The sequence below is a fragment of the Babylonia areolata genome, chromosome 9, assembly GCF_041734735.1.
Source record: "Babylonia areolata isolate BAREFJ2019XMU chromosome 9, ASM4173473v1, whole genome shotgun sequence".
Taxonomy (NCBI): domain Eukaryota; kingdom Metazoa; phylum Mollusca; class Gastropoda; order Neogastropoda; family Buccinidae; genus Babylonia; species Babylonia areolata.
The window spans coordinates 29,613,958-29,633,957 of NC_134884.1; the positions used below are offsets into that span (position 1 = coordinate 29,613,958).

General features: G+C 46.1%; 1 protein-coding gene across 9 annotated transcripts in view; it reads right to left on the minus strand.

Annotated features, from left to right (window-relative positions):
* LOC143285375 (kinesin-like protein KIF28) overlaps positions 1-20,000 on the minus strand; it is a 70,982-nt gene that overhangs the window by 28,918 nt on the left and 22,064 nt on the right. For all 9 annotated transcript variants that reach the window (XM_076592596.1, XM_076592599.1, XM_076592600.1 and 6 more), the window contains exons 5-11: positions 14,669-14,685; positions 13,893-13,915; positions 13,105-13,229; positions 6,250-6,328; positions 5,676-5,742; positions 3,778-3,964; positions 127-282 (exon numbers count right to left, since the gene is read on the minus strand). In XM_076592596.1, coding sequence (XP_076448711.1) covers positions 127-282; positions 3,778-3,964; positions 5,676-5,742; positions 6,250-6,328; positions 13,105-13,229; positions 13,893-13,915; positions 14,669-14,685 — 654 coding nt within the window. The remainder of the gene's footprint in view (positions 1-126; positions 283-3,777; positions 3,965-5,675; positions 5,743-6,249; positions 6,329-13,104; positions 13,230-13,892; positions 13,916-14,668; positions 14,686-20,000) is intronic.

The window sequence follows — 20,000 nt, forward strand, 5'->3', positions numbered from 1 at the left end:
ACCCACCCACACTCAGAACCCCACACCCTCACACACACACACACACACACACACACACACAGGAGAACCCCTCTCTCCCCTAACCTCCCCCCCACACACACACACAAACACACACACCCTCCTCACCCGCCAGATCGACGAGGTTCATGATGCTGCTCTTCTTGGTCTCGGAGCCGGTGCCGGCGTTCCTGATGATCTGGTCAAAGGTGATGGCCACCACCGTGTGGGCACGGGAGCTGGTGGCGTTCATGTTGGTGGAGGCCACGGTGCGATGAGAGGTGCCTGAGGACATGGTGAATGAATGATGTGGACACTTATACAGCGCCTGTCCTCGGATCGGAGACCAATTTCTAAGCGCTTTACAAACTAGGGGTCATTTGCACAACAGGCTGCCCACTTGGGAAGAGCCGACTGACGGCTGCTATCATTTGGGCGCGCATCATTCGTTGCTTGTGATTCGATCAGATATCAGGCACGCACACATACATGCGCAGACAGACATGTAACAATTTACGTGTATGACCATTATGTTTGTTTACCCCCGACATGTAGGTAGCTATACTCCAATTTCGGGGTGTGAATGCTGGGTATGTTCTTGTTTCCATAACCCACCGAACGCTGACATAAATTACATGATCTTTATTTGATCTTCTGCGAGCGTATACATACAAATGGGGTTCGGGCACAAGCATGTCTGCACATATGTTGACCTGGGGGATCGGAAACATCTCCACACTTTACCCACCAGCCGCCGTTACCGAGATTCGAACCCGGATCCCCCAGGTTGAAAGTCCAGCGCCTTAACCACTCGGCTTTTGTGCCAGTCAACAGTTTCAGTTTCTCACTGCGTTCGGACAAATCCATATACACTACACTACATTTGCTAGGCAGGTGCTTGAGTTCAGTTCAATTCAGTTACTCAAGGAGGCGTCACTGCGTTCGGACAGACACATATACGCCATACCACATCTGCTAGGTACAGAGGTCCCTGACCAGCAGCATAACCCAAAGACGCGCTTAGTCAGGCCTTGAGTGCATGCATGTGTGTCTTTGTGTTCCCATCAGGATGGAGTTCTTCAACAGTTTCAGTTTCAGTTTTAGTTTTTCAATGAGGCGTCACTGCGTTCGGACAAATCTTTATACTCTGCACCGCATCTGAGCTGCCCGACCAGCAGCATAACCCAACGATGCGCTTAGTCAGGCCTTGAGTGCATGCATGTATATTTGTGTACCTATCAGGGTGGATTTCTTCTACACAGTACAAACCCCCTTTATTTTTGCCGTGGATTCTTTTCCAGTACGCCAAGTGCGAGCTGCACACGGGACCTGGGCTTAACGTGTCATCCAGATGACTAGACGCTCAGTCTGATTTCCCTGTCAAACTTGGGAGAAAGGGCGAGACCGGGATTCTTCTTCTTCTTCTGCGTTCACTCGTATGTACACGAGTGGGCTTTTACATGTATGACCGTTTTTACCCCGCCATGCAGGCAGCCATACTCCGTTTTCGGGGGTGTGCATGCTGGGTATGTTCTTGTTTCCATAACCCACCGAACGCTGACATGGATTACAGGATTCTTTAACGTGCGTATTTGATCTTCTGCTTGCATATACACACGAAGGGGGTTCAGGCACTAGCAGGTCTGCACATATGTTGACCTGGGAGATGGTAAAAATCTCCACCCTTTACCCACCAGGCGCCGTCACCGTGATTCGAACCCGGGACAGTCCAACGCTTTAACCACTCGGCTATTGCGCCCATCGAGACCGGGATTCGAATCTAGACCCTCACGGACACCGTGTTGGCAGATAAACGTCTTAACCACTCTGCACCTTCGTCCGTCAACAGTGACAATGAATATGTGATAGTCAAGCCTGTCCATCTGTGACCATCGGAAGTAGACGAGGTAACTGCTGTAATCCGCGTGTGTGGGGTGGGTGGGGGGTGGGTGGGTGCGGATGTGTGCTGATTATCTGGTTGCGGTTTTCCGCAATTTATCTTTATTCTTATCTTATCTGTCTATTATAATCAATGTGCAGTATAGTAGGCTATGTTTATAATTATATTCAAATAATGTTTCTTAATTCTTTCTGTTTTTACTTTAAGAATGCTAGTTGTTACCTGCAGTGTGTGGATGTATGTATGAAACGGTGTATGTGACATTTTTTTTACATTTGTATCTTCGTAATATTCGTAAAAGCTGTTGTTGACTTTTACAGTTATGGTCCCCATGTTGTTTACTTGTATATGTTGTGATAATGCACCTGACCAAATTTCTCCAGTTGGAGATAATAAAGTTATTCTTATCTTATCTTATCTTATCTTATCTACTGTCTGAACTGTAATTCGATTGCTGTGGAGAGTGTCTTGCCCAAGAGTGTCTCCGCCAAGAGGGCGTTAGGACAGTCGACGGGTGTGGAGATGGTTCCCAAAGGCCAACTAAACACCGAGGCTGCAGCACTTTGAGTCAGTTCAACCATGCTTCCTAGTTTGAGAGTCATGGTCTTTCACATAAGACCAAGCTGAAAATGACTTCCCACTTGCCGTGGAGAAACATTGATCATACAGCTCTCACTTTGCTGTTGGCCCAAGTGTCGCTTGGAGCCCAGCCGTCCACACAGGGCCATATTGGTACTGCACATTATCTAAAAAAACCAGCTGCATTAAACTCAATATTGTCAAACAAACAAACAAACAATAAAACAAACAACAACAACAAAACCTGCAAAACAACATGAGACATCGTGATCGATGAGCTCCTTAAGGGAAATAAGTAGGACTATGCTGTGCTGTGGACAAAAGCCCTTCCGCTCAGTTTGTCATCTCCATAATGCAAAATAATAATAATAATAATAATGGACATTTGTTGAGCGCTTTCCTCCCTTAAAGAGAGCTCAAAGTGCTTTACAATAAACACCAAACACACACACACACGCGCGCGCGCGCGCAATAACTAACAAAAGAAAGAAGAAGAAAAATAATGATTTAGCGAACAATAATATAAAACAGATTCAGAGACTAAGCGTATTACATAATTACACGCACAAAAAAACAAACAACCCCCCCCAAAACAAACAAACAAACAAAAACCCCAAACAAACAAAAAAACAAACAAACAAAAACCGTCAAAATTTATTAAAAACAACAACAATACAGCCCCTGCAAAAATACATATAAAGGCAAATTTCACTCCAGAATCGACAGCTCGTGTCCCCAACCCACTGTTGACAATATCACTGCCTAACTGCCAGAGCCTGAAACAACACAGTCAGACCATAAGAAATTTCTAACACAGTATTTCCTGAAGGCCGGATGCTATTCATTCTGAAAAAAAAACCCAAAAGCTCTTGGCATACCCATGGACAGAAGACAACAACGAGATCATTTCCTATTCTGGTAGACCCACTAGTGCCCTAACCCCCTTCGTGTGTAACTGCATGCGTATCAAATAAGCACGGTGAGTTATGGAAACAACAACATACACGACATGCACGCCCCGCACCCCCTCCCCTCTCCCCCACTCCGAAGACGGAGTGTGGCAGCCTAATTCAAGGCGGGATTGAATAAGACAAGAAAAGAAAAAGAAAACGGTCATTATTATAATATGTAAAAGCCCATCCGTACATGCTCACAAACATGGGAGTTATGAGCCACGAACAGACACTACGACAACAGTCATGCTCACGAAACAAAGTCATGCTCACGAAACAAAGTCATGCTCACGAAACAAAGTCATGCTCACGAAACAAAGTCCCCCCCCAGACAATGCCATCGCTCACCCTGCTCCATCCGCTGCTCAATCTCCTCGTAGCTGCCGACGGGCACCCTCTTGAGGCCCTCCACGTAGAACATGCCCAGCTTGGGGTTCTGGCGGACCTGCAGGCCCCCCTTAGGGTTCTCCTTGGACAGCAGGTCCCGCACCTGCTCGTTGTAGATCTCCAACATGGAGAAGGTCACTTCGTACCGCTGGTGGTTGGTGGGTGGGGGTGGGGCCACAGGTGGAGGGAGAGAGGGGACAGATTGTTTTAATCTGAGCTGGCTGATATTGTTGTTGTTGTTGTTGCTGTTGTTGTTGTTGTTGTTGTTGCTGTTGTGTGTGTGTGTGTGTGTGTGTGTGTGTGTGTGTGTGTGTGTGTGTGTGTGTGTGTGTGTGTGTGTGTGCACCGTTTAGGAGTGCGCCATCTTGATCAGTTCCTGCTTTTTTGTTTTATTTCATGATGATGATGATGATGATGATACTAATACTACTACTACTACTGATGATGATGATGATGATGATGATGATGATGCTGATAACATCAATAATAACAACAACGATGATAAAAACAATAATAATGATAATGATGACAATAATAATGACAAACATCATCATCACCATCACCATCATGATACACAACAACAATAACTACGTCTACAACTACTGATAATAATAATGCAGGTTGGTGCTCATACTTCCCAGGCAGGGAGCTATCTAGCTGTTATAAAGGGATTATTAACTTTGTTTACGATCATCATTTTGGAACACCAACAAGTACTTCAGTTACGCTCTGTAAGGTTAATAAAAATTATTTTTAAAAAGCTGGCCAGCGATCCAAATAGTTTGCACACACCCTCTTCTCACTTCTGTTTGTTTTTTTAATATAATTATTTTTATCCTAGTGTTAACGAACGAACGAATATATCACCAGCCAACCAGCCAACCGACCGACCAGTGAACCAAAGGACACACAAACAAACCAACAAACGAACCAAAAAAATGTAAAACTAAAACAAAATAAAACAATACGAACATCAATAAAGGAACAAAAGTAAATAACCATTAAAAAAAATATATATATATATCCATATATTTAAAATCCGTCCCTTCCAAAGCAAAGAAGCCAGAGATCAAGCCGACGGACAATCAATTATGACGCTAAACAGTGGGCAATAACTGAGGGGCGTCATGACAGAATTGGTGAAGAGTTGTGACTTCTGATCCAAGGTTCGAATCCCCGATTTGGTACTTTGGTGTTGGGTCCTTAGGAAAGGGACTTTGTCCGACGTTTCCTCACCCCATCCACCAACCCAGGTGTGAATGGATACCACACTTCGGTTGGAGTGATGGCCTAGAGGTAACGCGTCCGCCTAGGAAGCGAGAGAATCTGAGCGCGCTGGTTCGAATCACGGCTCAGCCGCCGATATTTTCTCCCCCTCCACTAGACCTTGAGTCGTAGTCTGGACGCTAGTCATTCAGATGAGACGATAAACCGAGGTCCCGTGTGCAGCATGCACTTAGCGCACGTAAAATAACCCACGGCAACAAAAGGGCTGTTCCTGGCAAAATTCTGTAGAAAAAATCCACTTCGATAGGAAAAACAAATCAAACTGCACGCAGGAAATTTTTTTTTTTAAAATGGGTGGCGCTGTAGTGTAGCGACGCGCTCTACCTGGGGAGAGCAGCCCAAATTTTATACAGAGAAATCTGTTGTGATATAAAAAGAAATACAAATACAAATAAAGTTAAAACGGCGGAAAAGAAGAAGACTTGAGCCCCATCTTCCCCGTATACCTTGCCCTGAGCACAGTGGGTATGATGAATACACTTCCCCGAAGGTTATCAAATGTAATGGGGACCTTTAACTGTGGACACAGTGGGCGGATGGGGTGGGGGTGGGGGTTGGGGTGGGGGACTCACGACATTGGTGTCCGCATTGCTCTCCATGGTTTTGAACAGTTCGTCACACGTGATGGGCACGATGCCTCTGAAACAGAAAGCAAGCCACGTCAAACACTCACTCCTCTTGTCTCTTCAGCACACACACACACACACACACACACACACACACACACAGAAGCAGAGAAACAGACACACGCGCGCACTCACTTCACTTACACACACACACACATACTCGCGCGCGCGCATACATACACACACGGGAGTGCACGCACTCATACACATGACGCACACACATATACACATCCCTACACAAATTCTCTCTGTCTCTCTCTCTCTCTCGTCCACCCCCACCCCCTACCCCCCCAACACCCACCTACCAAACCATCCATCCAAATAACATTCCACCAAAATCACCGATCCAATCAAGCAATCATCCACCCCCACCCTATCCCACCCCCCAAACCACACCCTCCCGCAACACCAACGATCCATCCATCCATCCATCCATCCAAGCAAACCAGTTCACGGACACAACGAACAAACCCACAAATAAACCAACCAGCAAGGCAGTACACATCCATCAGTGACTCACTTGTTGGGTCCATAGCCCACCATGGAGTACGATTTGCCCGAGCCCGTCTGTCCATAGGCAAACAGCGAACAGTTGTAGCCTGTGCCAACAGAAACCGCAGCATGGTCGTCTTCTTCTTCTTCTTCTTCTGCGTTCACTCGTATGCACACGAGTGGGCTTTTACGTGTATGACCGTTTTTACCCCGCCATGTAGGCAGCCATACTCCGCTTTCGGGGGTGTGCATGCTGGGTATGTTCTTGTTTCCATAACCCACTGAACGCTGACATGGATTACAGGATCTTTAACGTGCGTATTTGATGTTCTGCTTGCATATACACACGAAGGGGGTTCAGGCACTAGCAGGTCTGCGCATATGTTGACCTGGGAGATCGTAAAAATCTCCACCCTTTACCCACCAGGCGCCGTCACCGTGATTCGAACCCGGGACCCTCAGATTGACAGTCCAACGCTTTAACCACTCGGCTATTGCGCCCGTCCGCAGCATGGTCAAAAGTCAAACTTTTAGTTCAAGATGAGAGACAGGAGAGAGAGAGAGAGATAGATGGCGGGGGGGGGGGGGGGGGGGGGGGATAGGGGGGGAAGGGGGAGGGGGGAGAAACAAACAAATCAAAACACTGTGAAAATCTTCTTATCCTCGTTGTTCTTGTTCTCCTCCTCCTTCCCACCTTCTCCTCCCCGTCCTTGTTCTTCTCAAAGTCCTTGTCGTTTGTCTTCATACGTGTGGGTATTCGTAGATACCAATGATTTTGTCATGAACAGTTTACACCAGACCCCCCCAACCCCCACCCGCCCCCTCCCCGACACCCTCCATGCCCCCTTGCCTTCATGTTGGGATGCCAGACATGACCTATTGCTGAAAGTGTTCCACTTGGCAGGGAACGCTGGCATTGAAGAATACGTGCCGTGGAATGTAGTGCACTCATGAACATTTCCACCGCGTCTTTTAAGTGTGTGTGCGGTAGGGAGCCGGGGTGAGGGGGGGGGTGGGGGTGGGGTGGCGTGGGGGGGTGGGGGGGAGACGGGAGGGGTTATGTACCGAATGTTCCTAGTCTCTTTTACTGGTATGCAAAGAGTTAAGTATACCTACGTGAATGTGTCGCAACGCTTTTTTTTTTTATGTAGCAGTCTATATTGGACCACAGGTTCATTGTGTGTTCAACTGAACTGGTATGAAAAGGGTTAGTGCGTGTGGGTATTGCACTGCCTTTCTTTATGTAGAAGTCTGTATTGTAGAAGTTCGTCTTGTAATCTCCCACTCTCAAGCTAGACAGACAGACAGACAGACAGACAGACAGACAGGCAGGCAGGCAGACAGACAGACAGACAAACAAACAGACAGAGGAAGGACGAAAATATAGATTCATAAAAAGCTAACTGTACGACCGTACATGATCAACACCTATATCCAGAAAAAAACAAAACAGCTTTCTTTGCTTCATTATCCTCAGCTTAAAAACAAGACAAAACAAAACAACCCTCTTTCTCTCTCTCTCTCTCTCTCTCCCTCTCTCTCTCTCTCCACACACACACACACACACACACACACACACACACACACACACATATATATATTTGTATAGTTCTCGCCCTCTTCTTCCATTACTCAATGCGCAAGGTTGTTTGCTTTGAACCGCTGTAGCCTTTAGTGTACCGCGGTTTGGTTATAAAACCAAGTTTACCGTGCTGTAGCTCTCCCAAAAAAGTTATGACTTTTTCGTGTGTGGGGTTGTTGAGTTTAATGACCTACTGGCTATATATACATACATACATACATATATATATATATATATATATATATATATGTATAGTGCCTTTAGGGTCCTGTAGTTTATTTGTTAGGTCTATATTTAGGTTCGGTGAGGGTATCATTCGTTATTCGAGGGGGTGAGTGGGGCCTGGATGTCTGTCCTGGTGGGAGGTCCGTCTGGCGTTCCAATAATAATAATAATAGTTTATTTATAACGCGCCTTTCATTTAAATACAGTAATGCTCAAGGCACATTACACGAGTAAAATATAACAAAAATAAAAACAACACAAAAATTACAACCACATGTAAAAAAAAAAAAAAAAAAATCTCAAAAAAAACCTCCCAAACCATTCCGTGTGAACAAAACAGTCACCCCAAACAGCGAACTGGACCAAATATCTTCTACGTAATTAAAAAAAACAACAACAAAAAAACAAGCATTTAAGCATCATGATGCACAGACGAAATGCACACACACACACACACAGACACACACGCGCGCGCGCGCACACGCACGCACACACACACACACACACACACACACACATTATTATGATATATGTATGCATGTGTATACACACATGTCCGAATCACACACACAATGGGATTGTGGGAGTGTGTGTGTGGGGAGGGGGGGAGGAGGCGGGGAGGAGAGGGCTGTGTGTGTGTGTGTGTGTGGTGTGTGTGTGTGTGTGTGTGGGGGGGGGGGGGGATGGAGTCCTGGCTGTCGGAAGTGGGGTGATGTCCTGGGTGTTCTTCTGGTGTTCAGAAGTCATGTTTCCACCACCCCCCGCCCACCCCGCACCCCTCCCCCCCACACACCCTCCCTTAACAAAACATGCACTCTCCCCCTGCCGCCCCCAAAGGATAAAAAAAAACAAAAAACCGCCGCGCTTTTAAACTGAGTCAACTACTACACAGTGAACAGATTGAATTCTAGTTTGTATAGAATTTATTCATTTGATTAGTCTGTCTTGTTTGATCGTTTTTTTTCTAGACTGTAGCCATTTCTCTGTGGGGAACACCTGCCGAATAAATAAATAAATAAATAAATAAATTCATAAACAAACAACCAAATAAATAAATAGATAAGCAAACAAACAAACAGACAATTAAATGAATAAATACGTAATTACAGTAACCACGTCAACGAACGAACGAACTGAAAAAAAAAAAAATCTCATGAACAAATTTGTAAAATAATTACCAACAAAAAAAAAATCAATCAACAAACCAAAGGATGACAAAGAACACGAAAAACACCGTCATATAGTATAAATACCCACACGGAAGTAGTTAAACAACAACAACAACAACAACATCGAAATAAAAGAAGAAGAAACACACACACACACACACACACACACACAAAACAACAAAACAACAACAACCAAAGAAACCCCAAACAAGCAGTAACGTTCTGGCAAGGTCACCGTGATCTAGATGCAGGCCGGATATCGAACAACAAAAATAATCAGGGCCAGATAACAAAGACAGCTACACATCCACTGACTAAACAACCAAACCCAAGAGGGGGCCTAATTTGCACACATGTCTAATCTCCAGCAGACAATACGACAATGCAAGAGCAGGCACGTACGTAGCCCAATGGGTGGTTCAAGTCCCATTATCTTCTGTTCCGGGTTGAAAATCAGTTCTCTCCCCTCCCCGTGGCTCATGCACATCAAGTCCTCCTCCACCTCCGACCCCAAATCCCTCCCCCCCCTCCCTTCACCCTTCTCCCCCCCCCCCGCCCCCTCTCCCTGTCACTCATTATCTACTTACACCCCATCGTTCTTCCTATCAAACTGCTTCAACGTGTCGTCGTTATACGCCTTGTTATGATCTGAACAGCTGATGCCGGTAGTGCTTGTTTGTGTGTTTGTTTGTTTGTTTGTTCTCTCTCTCTCTCTCTCTCTCTCTCTCTCTCTCTCTCTCTCTCTTCTCTCTCTCTCTCTCTCTGTATGCATCAGTGTATGTATGTATGTGCGTGCGTACGTGTGTGTCTGTCTGTGGGTAAGTGGGTGTGAAGTGACAAACTTATCTTCGAATAAACAAAATCACACACACACACACACACACACACACACACACACACATATATATAAAATGTTTGTTTCAAACCCTTTTCGAAGATAACTTGAGAGAGAGTGAGAGAGAGAGAGAGAGAGAGACAGAGACAGAGACAGAGAGACAGAGAGACAGAGAAAGAGAGACAGAGAAAGAGAGACAGAGAGAGCGAGAGAGAGATGCTTGTTTCAAAACCTTTTCGAAGACTAGAGAGTGAGACAGAGATAGAGACGGAGACAGTGAGAGCGACAGAGAGACAGAGAGAGCTCGTCACAGGACAAAATGGTCTCTAAGATTTTATGATCGTCAAGTTTCAAAAGCCATCCAACGATCTGCACGTTCTGACCCCAATCTCTCCTCTTGCTTACAATGAGGCAGTATACTGAGGAAAGCCGGGAGGGAGGAGGAGGAGGAGGAGGAGGGGTAGGGGGAGATAAATCCGGTGTTCACTTCACATCACTTGGCAGGTTACGTCCTGTTCTATGTCATACTCCCAAAACAATGGAGGTTGAAGAGGCACTTGAAGAGGTGTTGTTGAGAGAGATACGAGGCTTGGAAACCGGAAGTACAAACAGGTAAAAAAAAAAAAAAGAAAAAAAAGAAGAGTGTGTACAGAATGGTCCCACGTCAATGCTTTCGTCATGTTTAGTAGAGACTGATAACATCAATACTCTTGTATGCATATGAATCGTGGACCTTAACAGCTGAAACAGAAAAGAGAATACAGTCCACTGAGATGAGATGCTTTCGAAGACTCCTGGGCATCTCCTACAAAGATCATATCACGAACGAAGAAGTTCTAAACAGAATCAGGCAAGTCATTGGGCCCTACGAAGACCTGTTGACCTTGGTCAAGAGACGCAAACTCATATGGTATGGCCATGTCATGAGATCATCAGGGCTTGCCAAGACATTCCTGCAGGGCACAGTGCAAGGAGGGAGAAGGAGAGGCAGACAGAGGAAGAGATGGGAGGACAACATCCCAGAATGGTCGGGCTTGAGGTTGAGCGATACAATCAGGTCAGAAAACCGAGAGGATTGGAGGATGCTGGTTGCCAGATCACCTGTGGCGCCCCAACGGTCCACAAGACTACGGGATCTGATAGTCAGTCGTGTCCGACTATGACCATCAGAACAGCATAGGAGACAACTGCTGTTCCGATTATTTGGGCCAGAATTTGTTTATAGTGGAGAGTGTCTTGCCCAAGTACATCCCCACTCTCTCGGCCAAGAGGGTTTTAGGACAGTCGGCGTTGGGATGGTTCCCAGAGGCCAACTAGCCGACAAGGCTGCAGCACCAAGAGCCAGTGCAATTTTGCCTCCTAGTTTGAGAGGCATAGTCCTTCACAAAAGACTAAGCTGTAAATGGTTTCCCATTGACTGGAGAAACCATTGATAATACAGCTCTCACTTTGCTGTTGGCCCAAATGTAAACTTATGTCAATCTGTGATATAAGCGGAGTGTTGGGCCAGACTACGGGATAGGTGATAGGGGATAGGTGATAGGGGATAGGTGATAACACACTGATCACTTGTGGCCTGTATTTCTTCTACTTGATGGGAGGGGGGGGGGGGAGGTAGGGGGTGCCGGGTGGGATTCTTTTGTCTTTGTTGTTGTTTGTTTTCTATTTTCTGTTCTTGTTCTTGACTACTCTTGTTTTGGTTGTTGTTATTTTCTCTAGGTCCTTTTTGTCTGTCGGTCTCTCTGTTTTATTCTGCTCTCACTGTCTCTCTGTTTGTCTGCCTGTCTCTATCTCTATTGGTTTGTCTGCCTGTGTCTATCTCTATTGGTTTGTCTGCCTGTGTCTATCTCTATTGGTTTGTCTGCCTGTGTCTATCTCTATTGGTTTGTCTGCCTGTGTCTATCTCTACTGGTTTGTCTGCCTGTGTCTATCTCTATTGGTTTGTCTGTCTGTGTCTATCTCTACTGGTTTGTCTGCCTGTGTCTATCTCTATTGGTTTGTCTGCCTGTGTCTATCTCTATTGGTTTGTCTGCCTGTGTCTATCTCTATTGGTTTGTCTGCCTGTGTCTATCTCTATTGGTTTGTCTGTCTTTCTTACTGGGTCTGTTCTCTCTGTTTTTGTTTCGTCCGCCTGCCTATCTTTCTTTCTCTCCCTCTTCCTCATCCTCCTCACCCCCCCCCCCCACACCCCACTCTTTCTCTCTCTCCCCCCCCCACCCCGCCCTCCGCTCTCTCTCTCTCCCTCTCTTTTCCTTCGCGAACCACTGAATCTGTGCACCTTTGACAAGACATACGTTAATGCCCTTGCCTGTTTGTTCGTTTGTAATAATAATTTGTTGAGTCTGGGACGTACAGACAGAGCTAGAGCTAAAACGTTTACAGACAAACAGACACTGAATCAGCAAAGCCAACCAGCCTGACACAAAGAAGAGCTGACCTGTGAAGGCAGTACCAAAAACCTCCGGTTCTACAATATCTGGTCCTGACACAGACAGACAGATAGGCAGGTATGCAGACAGACAGCTGGACAATCGTCTATGCACACTTCCTTCCGTTCATCCCTCCCCTCCCCCTCCCCCTTTTCCCAACTGACCTTTGAAGGCGTCAATGATCACCACCTACCCAGGTTCTAAATTACCAGACCCTGACACAGACATACACACAAACAGACATTCAGGCAGACCGGCAGGAAGACAGTCAGGCGGACAGACAGACAGACATATAGACACACAGACACACAGAAACACAGACAGGCAGACAGACAGATGGACATATGGACAGACAGACAGACAGGCAGGCAGATAAACAGACAGACCGACCGACATAAAAACAGACAGACAGACAAACAGATAGGCAGACAGGCAGACAGGCACACACACACACACACACACACACACACACGCACACACACACACACACACACACACACATTTATCCACCTAACGCTCCCCTCACACCCACCCACACCCCCCACCCTCCCCGCCCTCCCATCCAATCCCCAGCCCCCCCACCCCCTCCCCCCCCACACACACCCCTCCCTCCCTCTCTTCCCTCTCCTCTCCCCCAGCTGACCTTGGAAGGCGTTGTTGAGCACTCCCTGGCCCAGGTCCCGGAAGACCCGATCCTGACTGGCGTACACAGACCCCGGGGCGGCCTCCAGCACCCCTTTCTCCCCAGTCACGTACCCGTCATGGGACCTGCAAGGAGCAAAAAAGGTGGCACAGTGGTTAAGACGCTCGTAACACTGCCAGTGTGCAGTGTCCGTGAGGGTTCGAATCCTGGGTTCGAATGCTCCTGTCGGTCTCATCTGGCCTTTCTCCTCTCCCACGTTTGAATTGATAATGGGAAATCAAAGACTGAGTAATCTGGCCATTCAGGATGAGGCGATGAATCCGAGGTCCCTGTCGTATGCAGCACGCACTTGGCGCACTGAGAAGAAAAGAAAAGAAAAAACAACAACAACCCCCCCCTCCCCCCCAAGGCAACAACAACAACAAAATGTTGTGCTCTGGCAAAATTCTATGGAAGAAATTCACTGTGATAGGTTTGATTGATTGATATAGATACACACGCATACCGACATACACACACAGACAGACACACACACGCACGCACACGCACGCTCGCTCGCTCGCACGCACACACACACACACACACACACACACACAACACACACACCCACACACACACACACAACACACACAAACACACGCACACACACACACGCGCACGCATGCACGCACGCACAGGCAAGACTGAGCTGTGGGAATGAGAAAGGAAATGAGAACACAGAGAGAGAGAGAGAGAGAGAGAGAGAGAGAGAGAGAGAGAGAGAGAGAGAGAGAGAGAGATTAACTTACCAGTATGAGTAGTCAAACGAAAACTGAAATAAGAAAAAACAGTCATGACATTAATTGAAGTGGATAACATCAGAATAAAATGAAAAACAGGGTAAAAGAATAAAAGAGAGGCAAAATAAAGATTGCGGGCAATCATTGATGAAGGAAAAGAGCAAGAAAGAGATAAGATAAAAGTATCATCATCGTCATTATCATCATTACCACCACCACTTCCACCACTACCATCGTCATCATCATCGTCGTTGTCGTCGTCGTCGTCGTCGTCATTCATCATCATCAGCAGCAGCAGCAGCAGCAGTAGGAGCTGTATATTCATTTTTCTTTTCTCTTTTTTCTTTTCTTTGTTTCCGCTTCGTTTCCCGTTTAAAAATTTTTATGTTCACTGTTGCCTTTAATATATTTTACGACAAATAAATGAAAACACACATACACACAGATACACACACGCGCGTGCGCGCGCCGCGCGCACACACACACACACACACACACACACACACACACACACACACACACACACACACACACACATTAAAATCGTCTAAAATCACAAGTGTGGATAGACGCTAAGTAAAAGAACGAACACACACACACACTCACACTCACTCACTCACTGACACATGCGTGTGCGGAGAGAGAAAAAGAACGAGAGAGAGAGAGAGAGAGAGAGAGAGAGAGAGAGAGACAGAGATAGACAGACAGACAGAGACAGAGACATACAGACAACAACAGGCAGACAGAGACAGAGACAGAGACGAAGGGATGGAAGAAGTACTCACCCTCTTCGGTTCTTCCCCTGAAAAAGAAAAAAAAACACACGTCCGGTTAACATTGTCATCAGCAGTGCACATTGGCAATAAAAAAAAAAAGTATTGCACAGCATAAATACTGTTCTATTGTGTTGTGTTGTACTATATTGTGTTGGAGAAATATCACACGAAGGCGTTGCGAAAACTGGATCGATACATCAATCAACCTATCAATTGATCAAACAGAATATCAAATCAATAAATCAACTACCCAACGCTTCAAGTCGAAGTGTGTGTGTGTGTGTGTGTGTGTGTGTGTGTGTGTGTGTGTGTGTGTGTGTGTGTGTGTGTGTGTGTGGTTTATGCATGTATGTGTGTGTGTGTGCGTGTGTGTGTGTGTGCGTGCGTGCGTGCGCATGTGTGTTTATGGGAGTGTGAATGTGAATGGTGAGAAAGGCGACGGTGGGGAAATGGGTGGAGAGAGGGAGGTGGGGGCGGGGATGCAGGTGTGTGTGTGTGTGTGTGTGTGTGTGTGTGTGTGTGTGTGTGTGTGTGTGCATGTGTGTGTGTGGGTGTGTACATGTATGCGAGCGCGCGCGCGTATGTCCAACCCTTCCATGAATCAGCTGACGTTCTTTTGCATTCATTCTGTCTCATGCACAGCACAGCACAGCACTTTGACCACCACCGCCAGTGATCGCCCACTGTGTATGGGGTCCTTCAGTGTTGCTTTGCTGCACGTGATACATTCTTCATTGCTCATGTGGGCTGTGCGTGCGTGTCAGTCTTTGTCTGACCCTTGTTTCTGTGTGTGTGTGTGTGTGTGTGTGTATCTTCGTCGTCATAACTGGATCGCTAGGGTTCAGTACACAAGAGCCACCGACCTGACAATGGTAGTAGTACCAGGGTGCATGAAGTCCACCAATCAGTTTGATCTTGATATCATTTAGCCATTATTGGCAACGGGCAGTTAAATCACTCAGAGTCCATTTAGAGAGAGATGGGGACTGTTAAACAGAGAGAGAGAGAGAGAGTGGAGAGGGAGAGAGAGAGAGAGAGAGAGAGGGAGAGAGAGAGAGAGAGAGGGAGAGAGAGAGGGAGAGAGGGAGAGAGAGAGGGAGAGAGAGAGAGGGAGAGAGAGAGAGAGGGAGAGGGAGAGAGAGAGAGTGGAGAGAGGAGAGACAGACTTCAGTCTCCAAATGGCTGAATGTACCTAAGTGATCATACTCCTGACATTTTCACTGGTAACAAAGTGTGAATAATACAATTCATGTATGCAATCTATGTTGTTATTTTTTTTTTTGGTTTTGTTTTCAACTGGTATATTCGAGAGAGATAGAAACAGATATCTAGACAGATACACAGACAGATAAAGAGAGAGTGAGAGAGAGAGAGAGAGAGAGAGAGGGGGGGGGGAAGGGAGGAAATCATTTTTGATATTTTTGTTCGTTGACTGAAATGACCTCAAATCGAAACGAAAACGAAAGCAAAGTGGAAAAAAACACATAAAAACACACACACAAGTTTCAAGTTTCAAGTTTCAAGTTTTAATTATCCTTTCACTCCTATTGGAGTATGGAGGATTACTGCAAAATACTCATTTTCGTGCCCATAACAAACATTTCCAAATACACAACAATGTCACATAAAGTTGAGAAAACACAAATGTCTTTTAACTCCAAAAGTATAACTAGGCAACATTTGCAAATCTAATCATCTTACTTACAGCGAAAATGACTTTTTTGCCTCCTTTAAGCATATTACAAAAATTAAAAACCGATTTTGGAGACAAATATTTTTTAGGAACATATCTATTTCGTAACTGATCATAATTGGGACATTCCATTATAAAATGAAACTCATCACCAATCACAGACATGTTACAAACCTTACAAAATCGTAACTCTCGTGGTATGCCTTTGTGTCTCCCTGTTTCTATTTCCAGCTTATGATTACTACTTCGAAATCTGAAGAAGCTGATAACATAATTATCAGGCATTTGACTTATATATTTTTCTCTACCAAATCCACTTTTGAAATTTCGATAAAACAAACATTTACTACTCGCCTCTAGAGCATGTCTCCATAGATTTTGAAAACTATCTCTCAAAGCAATGTTGACATTCTTGCAGAAAGATTCCCTCTCCAAGAAGAATTGACCATCCCAAACCAAGTCATACCCTGCTTCTATTAAAATTTGTCTGATACAACTCATCCATTTCGAAGAATAAATACCATTTCGATATAAGTCAAGTAATATCAAATATATTTTCCCAGAATATTTTTCTGTGTTTGATATTACTAAGCTGGTCCAAAATCGAACTAATCTCATTTTCACTAACACACTAATTGGATAAATACCAGTTTCTCCATAAACAATTTGGGTCATAGTATTTCTGTTCAGTTTGAACAAGCGTTTCAAAAATTTCAATTCTAATTTTTCAAGTATATCTACATTTTCATAACCCCATATTTCCGCACCATACAACAAAATAGGTACAATCATAGACTGGTACATGTCCAGAATGATATGTAAAGGTAAATCTTGATTTCTGGCTGACTGAAGTAACGAAAACATAGCTTTTTGGCCCTGTTCATAAATCATTTTTTTAGCTTTATAAAAAGTTCCGTTTCTACTAAATTCGATGCCAAGATATTTAAAAGAATCGACCAACACACACAATACACACACAAAAAAATTACCCCAGAAAATTAATCAGCAAATGAAGCAAACAAGTTCGGTCACTCTTGGTGAAACAAAGGGACACCACCACTTCACTGCGCCATTGTGTTCCGTAAGAAGTCCGTTCGCCCGCGCCACTCTTCCAACTACCACCAGCAAAAGGGGGGGAATTAAACCCCCACAAAGTCTGCTGTCAAAGAGAGGTGGACAGGCTGTACTTAGACAGGACTCTGTGTTTTTAGCACGCCTGAACGAATGCTTAGGACTTGGGGGAGGGGGGGGGGGTTATCATGCTCTCATGCTGTCATGAACGGCCTCGGTTCTTTTTTTATACGGTCACTGAACCTAGAGGACTTGCGATGGCGAAATGTGAGCGGCGGGGGTAGGGGTGGGGGTGGTAGTACTGATGGTGGTGAAGGGGTCGGTGGGGGTGGAGGTTGGGTGGTATGGTAGTGGTGAGGAGTGGAGGGGGTGGTGGTGGTGGTTGGGTGGTGGTGGTGGTATTGGTGGTGGTGGTATTGGTGGTGGTATTGGTGGTGGTGGTGGTGGTGGTGGTATTGGTGGTGGTTGGGTGGTGGTGGTGGTGGTGGTGGTGGTGGTATTGGTGGTGGTGGTAGTGGTGGTGGTTGGGTGGTGGTGGTGGTATTGGTGGTGGTGGTATTGGTGGTGGTAGTGGTGGTTGGGTGGTGGTGGTGGTATTGGTGGTGGTGGTGGTATTGGTGGTGGTGGTGGTGGTGGTGGTTGGGTGGTGGTGGTGGTATTGGTGGTGGTGGTGGTGGTTGGGTGGTGGTGGTGGTTGGGTGGTGGTGGTGGTATTGGTGGTGGTGGTGGTGGTATTGGTGGTGGTAGTGGTTGGGTGGTGGTGGTGGTGGTATTGGTGGTGGTGGTGGTTGGGTGGTGGTGGTGGTGGTGGTATTGGTGGTGGTGGTGGTGGTTGGGTGGTGGTGGTGGTATTGGTGGTGGTGGTGGTGGTGGTGGTATTGGTGGTGGTGGTGGTGGTGGTTGGGTGGTGGTGGTGGTATTGGTGGTGGTGGTGGTGGTATTGGTGGTGGTGGTGGTGGTGGTGGCTGGGTGGTGGTGGTGGTGGTATTGGTGGTGGTGGTGGTGGTGGTGGCTGGGTGGTGGTGGTGGTGGTATTGGTGGTGGTGGTGGTATTGGTGGTGGTGGTGGTGGTGGTGGTATTGGTGGTGGTGGTGGTGGTTGGGTGGTGGTGGTGGTTGGGTGGTGGTGGTGGTATTGGTGGTGGTGGTGGTTGGGTGGTGGTGGTGGTATTGGTGGTGGTGGTGGTGGTGGTGGTGGTATTGGTGGTGGTAGTGGTTGGGTGGTGGTGGTGGTGGTATTGGTGGTGGTGGTGGTGGTATTGGTGGTGGTGGTGGTGGTGGTTGGGTGGTGGTGGTGGTATTGGTGGTGGTATTGGTGGTGGTGGTGGTGGTATTGGTGGTGGTGGTGGTGGTATTGGTGGTGGTTGGGTGGTGGTGGTATTGGTGGTTGTTGGGTGGTGGTGGTGGTGGTGGTGGTTGGGTGGTGGTGGTGGTGGTATGGGTGGTGGTGGTGGTGGTATTGGTGGTGAGTTGGGGGACTTGAGAGATCGGGCTGGAGGGTTGGATTGCTCTGTCAGGCGATCGATGTTGTGCGACAAGAGAGGATAATTACATACACTGTTTCCCAACCCTCTATCTATCTATCTGTCTATTTATCTATCTGTCAATCTCTCTCTCTCTCTCTCTCTCTCTCTCTCTCTCTCTCTCTGTGTGTGTGTGTGTGTGTGTGTGTGTGTGTGTGTATAAATTAAAGGTAGAACACAGAGAGAGACAGACAGACACAGACACAGAGACACAGAGAGAGAGAGAGACAGAGACAGACAGAGACACAGAGAGAGACAGAGAGAGATACAAAGACAGAGAGAGACAGAGAGAGAGAGAGAGACAGAGACACACAGAAAGAGAGACAGAGAGAGAGAGAGAGAGAGTACCCAAACCACAGCAATGAACAATCCGAGTTAACTGTGGCGGGAGGGGTGAACAGAAATATTTTGACAGCAGACGGAAAGTAAAGACTAAAATCAGAGTGCCGGATTTCAAAGGCCGGAGAACAGTTCAGAAGAATAGGGGCCTGGAACGCAAGCGAACGGCTTCCAGATTTCACACTGTGATCTGTATTCAGCAGCTTTTCAACTGCATTGAGAGTACAAAGATTTAAGAACTGCACTGAGAGTATGATGATTTCAGAGCTGCCTATTGAGAGCATTAAGATTTTGAAACTGCATTGAGAGCATAAAGATTTAGAAACTGCATTGAGAGCATGATGATTTAAGAACTGCATTGAGAGCATGAAGATTTAGAAACTGCATTGAGAGCATGATGATTTAAGAACTGATTATTGAAACCATAAATATTTAGAAACTGCATTGAGAGCACGAAGATTTAAGAACTGCACTGAGAGCACGAAGATTTAAGAACTGCATTGAGAGCATGATGATTTAAGAACTGCATTGAGAGCACGAAGATTTAAGAACTGCACTGAGAGCACGAAGATTTAAGAACTGCACTGAGAGCACGAAGATTTAAGAACTGCATTGAGAGCATGGTGATTTAAGAACTGCACTGAGAGCATAAAGATTTGAGAACTGCATTGAGAGCATGATGATTTAAGAGCTGCACTGAGAGCATGAAGATTTGA